Source organism: Prunus dulcis, chromosome 7 (assembly GCF_902201215.1).
Source record: "Prunus dulcis chromosome 7, ALMONDv2, whole genome shotgun sequence".
NCBI classification, from domain to species: Eukaryota; Viridiplantae; Streptophyta; class Magnoliopsida; order Rosales; family Rosaceae; genus Prunus; species Prunus dulcis.
In genome coordinates this window covers 3,320,167-3,326,962 of record NC_047656.1, presented here as the reverse complement: position 1 = coordinate 3,326,962, position 6,796 = coordinate 3,320,167, and the positions used below count along the sequence as shown (strand labels likewise).

The 6,796-nt window shown below is 37.2% G+C and overlaps 1 protein-coding gene across 1 annotated transcript; it reads left to right on the top strand.

The window, feature by feature from the left end:
* Positions 1-483: 483 nt before the first annotated feature.
* On the top strand, positions 484-5,380 carry LOC117635903 (RNA polymerase sigma factor sigB). The gene is made up of 7 exons (XM_034370284.1): positions 484-1,056; positions 1,500-1,690; positions 2,230-2,835; positions 3,684-3,914; positions 4,052-4,192; positions 4,531-4,731; positions 4,839-5,380. Exons 1-7 carry the CDS (start codon positions 777-779, stop codon positions 5,118-5,120), a joined length of 1,932 nt encoding a protein of 643 aa, XP_034226175.1. The 5' UTR covers positions 484-776; the 3' UTR covers positions 5,121-5,380.
* The last annotated feature ends 1,416 nt before the right edge of the window (positions 5,381-6,796 follow it).

The following is a 6,796-nucleotide window of genomic DNA, read 5'->3' as shown; positions in this document are numbered from 1 at the left end:
GCTTTCCAAAATTTTAAAAAAATCACTTATCACCCCAAATAAACAATGCCAAACTGGAATTGAAATTATTAAGTAAATGAGGATAACATTGTAAATTCACATTTTCATATTAAAAAATTAAAATTAAAATTAAAATAAGATAATAGGTCCTACTTTTATGGAACATAACTACCCATATTATCTTTCTTAATTCTAAAAATAAAATAAAAAATAAAAAATAAAACTAATTGGCACATACGTGGGGCTAATATATATATATATATATATATAATTTTTTTTTTTTTTTGAGAATCTGGGGCTAGTATATTTAAAAGATAAGATTTTTGTTTTAAGAAAAGGCCTTAGCACACGAGGCTAGTAGTAACAAAATCTGATTTATAAATGAGAAATTTTTTTTCCTAAGAAAATAATATTAAATAGGATTTTATTTTTTTTCCGAAGTGAAAAAAGTTTGATCCAAAAAAAAAAAGTTCATTTACAAGTACCGGATAGAAATGCTAGATAGAAGAAACGGGCCTGGTCCTTCCCCCTCCTCAACACTTATTTTGAGTTGTAGTTTTGGGTGGTCCAAAACTCCAAATCCTAGAGGATAAGAAAACGGCTCAGTTTGAAGCACTCTTCCTCTCCCTCTCGCATCCATCTTCAGTTCCTCCCTCTCTTCTACTTGCTCTGTTCCGCTGCTGCAACTACTGCTATGTCTTTTCTCTTTTGACTCAGAGCTGAAGGCTGAAGCATGCTATGTCTTTGAAGCTTTAGATGTAGAACAGCAGAAAGAGATGTCAATCTTATCAATTTCACCTTCTTCTTCATCATCAGCAGTTGGGTTTTGTAATTCCCACAAACACACTCCTCCTAATGTATCTTCCTCTTTATTATGCCCCTCATTTCTCTCCCCACTGCCACTTTCCTACCCAACAAACCACAGGCACAAGAAGAAGAGGGCCATTGGAGTCATGGCCACCAAGCTCACAGTCCTGGGCTTCAGAGTTAGGACTCAGAGACTTTTCCTTGATGGGTTATTTAAAGAGGGAACCTCCATTGCCAAGGGCTTCCAAGGTTTCAATCTCTTGCTTCAAGTCAATTATGTTATATCCCAGCTAAATGTTATGTTAATGTTGTATCCTAGCTAAATGGGTTGTGTCCATTTGGTTGGTCTACATTATCAGTTGTGAAAATTTGGTTTTTGCAATTGAAATCTTATGTAATTAGTCTAAAACCGCTTAAAACTTAGAAACTGAACTAGTTTTACTTGTTTTTCCATCATATTTTTGAAGCATGACATCTATATAATTTCCTTTGTGATGAACTGACTTGAATACTTATACCTGCATTGCACATTTGTGAGAATGTTCCATACCAAAGTTGTAGTCATGTATGGCCAGGCTTATTGATTGTAGAACAGAAGATATGTACATTTCTTATGATATTTTAAAAGGAATACAATGTCGTGGATCTTATTTGCTCTATTTCTCTCATGATTTCTTGGTTGATATATGCAGCAAAAAGTAGAGATCCTCTCTGTTTCTGGGCTCAATCTATTTTATCCACTACATCGCGTTCAACATCAACAGGAACAACTACAGTTCTTGATGTGGAGAAGCTGAGATTACCTTCTTTAGAAGTTAATTCCGATTCTTTGGCTGCAAATAGACCATGGACATATACAGGGGCAACTGTTCCTCCCACTGAGGTTAGAATAGGTCTTTTGGATATCTAGTTACTTTTCAGTGTTTCATATAGTATCTTTAATTAGAATTTCTTTCCTTGGGGATAAGGCTTGCAGAATTTATCTATTACTTATTTTTGTTTTTGGTGACAATGCTTGAATGCAGACATTTGGGATACTTTGTATTTTTTACGAATTGGATTGAGCATGTTTGATATTATTGCTCCACTGTGGTTAGTTGGATGCCTGCTGTATTTGCATGATTCCTGGATAACAGAAAACTTGCACATATTAGGTTTGTGTTTGTCAAATTGAAAATAAATACTGTTCTAAAAATTTCACATGCATGGTGGTTAGGTTCCCAGATAATTTTTTGAACATCTTTTAGCTGGCTGTGACCTAGCCACTTTTACTAGTTCATTGCATTCTCCAATTACAAATTTGACCTCATGGTGTATTTATCGGGTTTAGGGTTCCAGGTATTTTCTTTCTCAGTTTGAGTTTTTCCTATGTATGAAAGATGTTGAGCTTAAAACTCTAATAGCTTTGATGTTTATCACCAGGCAAACTTTGAAGCAACTTTAGCTACAGAAAATCTTCTTACAAGTGAAGAGGCTGTAATAGCAGCTGCTGCCGCTGAAGCTGTTACTCTTGCAAAAGCGGCTCTCAAGGTTGCAAAGGATGTGGCATTGCTGGTTAGCACTAATCACTCTGCTAAAGCTGAAAGTTCATCTCCAGTTTCTCTCGAGACTAATGCTTTGCATTTCAATTGGGCTAAGCATATGGAAACCAAACAACCTTCTAGATTAGGAGCTTCCATGGGATCTGAAACTGCACTGGTGGAAAATCATTTCATTCAGGTTGCCATAAAAGAGTCAGAAGATGTGGAGTCAACAAATCAAGAATTTGAACTTCTGCGGGAGCAACTTTCCGAGGGTATAACTGCAAGATCGAGTCGTCAAATAGAAAGGAAGGCCAGAAGAGCCAAAGCAGCAGAGAAGGCTGCTGCAAGTGTTGTGTCGGTGAAGTCTGGTTCAACCAGCAGAAAAAAGCGTGCCTCTTTACAAGATGTAGACCATTCTGATCCGTTGCGTTACCTGAGAGCGACTACCCACACTTCTAGGCTTCTTACTGCAAATGAAGAAATTGAGCTTTCAGAAGGAATACAGGTATTACTTGTATCATCAACAGTGATCTTGTGAGAGTTTTGAATCCACCTTTTTTATAATGCTATATGAATTACCCCTTGAACATTTCATTACCACCAACCCCACCCCGACCACAACACCCACCCCACACCATCCCCCACCCCCACACACAAAAAAAAGAGGGGAAAAACGTAATAATTTACCCTCTCAGAGCTGATAGGTCAGTATCCATGATGATATCTATTAGAAAGTTGATTCTATGGTGGTCCAAAAATGAACCATGCACAAGTACCCTTTTGTAGGTTATAGTTTAGATGATGTCTGGTTACAGCTTGTTAACAGTTGATCCTATTTATGTGGTTTATCATGAAGTATAATACCTCCCATGGGTTGGTTTTGATAGATGCCCTTGGAATTGTTGATGGTCAATTATTTAGTTAGTTACTTTGCCAGTTCATGCATTTCATGGAATTAAATTCGAAGAATAGAATGCCTTTTTTTGGTCCAAAAGAATATAATGCTTTTCTTAGGAAGCTTTGGATAACAATTACTGCTTGGATTTTGATTGATATGATATGCTATCATATCATGGATGAAAAGTGGAGAGAATTTCGAAGGAAATTGTTTTCAGTCTTAGAAAATTAAATACTTTTGTCCCAATTAAATTGGCAAAAAGTAAGGTCATTGGAATGTTGTACAAGTAGAAGTAAACTAGTAAAACAATGGAGTTCCTACTTCATGTATAGTTCAAGAAATATATAAGCATCAAGGAAAATATCCCTGGGATATTTGGACTTAATTTGACTATTTTATTTATATTTCTCTATTATCTGATTTCTGATGCCTCAAGTTTTTGTCATATATTTTAGGAACTATTGAAACTGGAAAAGCTCCAGGAGGAGCTTGTACAAAGATGTGGTGGTCAGCCCACAATTGCCCAGTGGGCAGCAGCAGCAGGAGTTGATCAGAAGACATTGAGGAAGCGCATAAACTATGGTATTCTGTGCAAAGACAAAATGATCAAGAGCAACATAAGGCTTGTTATATCAATTGCAAAAAATTATCAGGGAGCTGGGATGAATCTACAAGATCTTGTTCAGGTATGACTTTATCTTATTTTCATATCATATGTACCATAGTTTGCTCTAATATGAACACTTTCCTGAAGGATTGAAATTATGTTCCTAAAGTCTTGCCACCTTTGAATAATACCTAAATCTTGCTTATTGACTTTTAGCAAGGATGTCGAGGCCTTGTAAGAGGTGCAGAGAAGTTTGATGCTTCAAAGGGTTTTAAGTTCTCAACCTACGCACACTGGTGGATTAAACAGGCTGTTCGAAAGTCTCTTTCTGATCAGTCCAGAACAATTCGCTTACCTGTGAGTTTTACCTTCATATTCATTTTATTTTTCCAGTGGTTCCTATTTGGTACAATGGTAACGTGAATTTTTGGATTCAATTGTTGAGACTGGCTAGTTTGAAAAACTGCTTAAGCCTAGGACATAAAGGATTCTCCCTTTTGGGACCTCACTTCAGTGGACCAACACAGGGTAGAATTCAATTGTTTTTTTTTCTTTCACCACACTTGAATATACACTGTCAAATTGATTCTGAGGTGGAGAGGTCATTGTTCTGATTCACATTCCTGCTGCATTTGTATATCTTAGTGCTTCATATTTTTTATACTCTTTGCATTTGCAATATTTTGGTAAAACAGTTTCACATGGTGGAGGCGACTTATAGAGTTAGAGAGGCTAAAAAGCAATTGTACAGTGTAAATGGAAGACATCCTAATGATGAAGAAGTTGCAGAGGCCACAGGGCTGTCAATGAAGAGGCTTGCTGCTGTATTACTGACTCCAAAAGCCCCTAGATCTCTGGAGCAGAAAATTGGCATCAACCAGAATCTTAAACCTTCGGTCTGTCCTTTCTCTACTTCCAATGAAGTGCCAATTTTCATCCAACATTTTGTCACCTTTTGTGTTTAAGTATTCCTTTTCTGACGAGTTCATGTCTTTCTGCACAGGAAGTAATCGCAGATCCCGAAGCAGAAACAGCAGAAGATATGCTGATGAAAAAATTCATGAAACAGGACTTGGAGAAGGTACTAGATAGTCTCAATGCAAGAGAGAAACAGGTTGTCAGATGGAGGTTTGGATTGGAGGATGGAAGAATGAAGACATTGCAAGAGATAGGGGAGCTGATGGGAGTTAGTAGAGAGAGAATTAGACAAATAGAGTCATGTGCTTTCCGTAAGCTGAAGAACAAGAAAAGAACTAAACATTTGCAGCAGTATGTGGTTTCATAGGCCTATGTCAATATGGGGATTAAATTGCAAACCTAGCAGGTAGTTCATTTGCTTTGATATTTATCTATATTATGGCTTCTCTTTCCATGTTTCAGAGTGGAAATGTACTATTTTCTCCTTTTGTAATACGAGAGAATATTTGTGCATAGAAACATAATTTTTTGGATCAAGCATTTCCCATTCTTTTAATGTATAAAAGAAGTACTTAAACAGAAACTCACATGAACAATCTTAAAATCTTACGTGTTCATTTTTTATTACAGATTTCAGCTTACTCGTTTCGCTTGATTTTACTCCTAGTCCTGGTTTTCTTTCTGTTAATATTACTTTCCTTCCATACCGCATGCATTGTGAAGTTGTATTTGAGCATGCACCATAATAGTTTGTTTCCTCAAAGGAGTAATAAGTAGTCAGTTTGCCGACTTAAACATGCTGCACCATATGGTAAGAGCTTCATTGTATCTGGAATTTGCACTATGTTAGTGTGTGGTCACTGTGGAAAGGCACTTCAGTGAATTTCAGCTCGTCATGGTCACTTGTTCGAGCAAAGTCACCAGAAACTAAAATGGAGGGGGATGGTCCTTCGGCACAGTTCAAATTCACAGGTCATTTTCCATCAAATTTCTACATGCAATGAAATTCCGGTACGTCTTCTTCAAGATGGCTGATGTGAGCTTTATACTAACTTCTTCAGTTGCAGAAGTTTAGTTTATTTGTACAGAAAATTATCCCCTTCTTTTTTGGTTCGTATTTCCTCTAGTTTCTTCTTGTGTTTAGAGTTATATGATTTTATATGTTTGCATATTGTAAACAATTTTTATTACATGTTTGCTTCTAGATCAAGTAATGAGCATGCCAACAGACCAATATTTACGGGCGAAAATAAATCTCTTTCCTACTTTTGGGACAAGGAATGCCTTATGTGCCCAATCATGTCATGAATATACAAGCTTTCATAATGTGGAATAACGGATGGAGTACAAATCGTCCATTCCAGATTGTTTATGAGCTTGATCCAAGCAATAAATGCAACGAGTTAGTGCTACCATAATCCAAGCAATAAGTGCTATTTGCACTTTAAGGGCATACCAAATTAAATAGGTGCCACCGAGGAAAACCGACAGGAGAGACATCTGTGGAGTCAAAGAGCCAATGATAGTGGTTGAGACCCGATGATAACATGCAGCCTCCGGCGATAAGAAGAGAAAAAGCATAGCAAAACCTGTAAACACACCACCTGGAAAAAACCGGTAATTTCGCCTAAAACAAAAAACAATCAAGTTAAAGAGGAAAAAAAAAAAAGAGAGAGAAAACGGCTCTGCAAAGCAGTAACCCAAAATGTGGAAGAGAAAGAAAAGGAAGGAAAAAGGGAAAGATGGAGGAAATGGGGAGGGACCAAGGCAAAAGATAAAACGAAAGAAAAGAAAAAAACACACGACTGGTTCACCAAAAAGAGAGCAACAACCCGAAAAGGTGAAGGAAAGGAAAGAAGAAAGAGGAAGAGGAGGAAAGAAAAAGAAAGAAAAACAAAAATAGTAGAGTAAAAACAGAAAGAGATAAGAAAAACAAAGATGGAGAAAGAGGCAGAAGGGGGGTGGGGGAGAGAACGAGGGAGGAGGGAGGAGGGAGGAGGGTCATTGACCGCCTCCCCTGAGATGCGGCGCTGTTCTTTGGTT

What these genes read in the sequence shown, in the direction of transcription:
- LOC117635903 (XM_034370284.1), top strand. Translation starts at nt 777, where the DNA reads ATGTCAATCTTATCAATTTCACCTTCTTCTTCATCATCAGCAGTTGGG. An exon ending in CATTGCCAAGGGCTTCCAAG is followed by an intron (nt 1,057 to 1,499) that starts GTTTCAATCTCT and finishes TGATATATGCAG; the next exon opens with CAAAAAGTAGAGATCCTCTC. An exon ending in AGCTTTCAGAAGGAATACAG is followed by an intron (nt 2,836 to 3,683) that starts GTATTACTTGTA and finishes CATATATTTTAG; the next exon opens with GAACTATTGAAACTGGAAAA.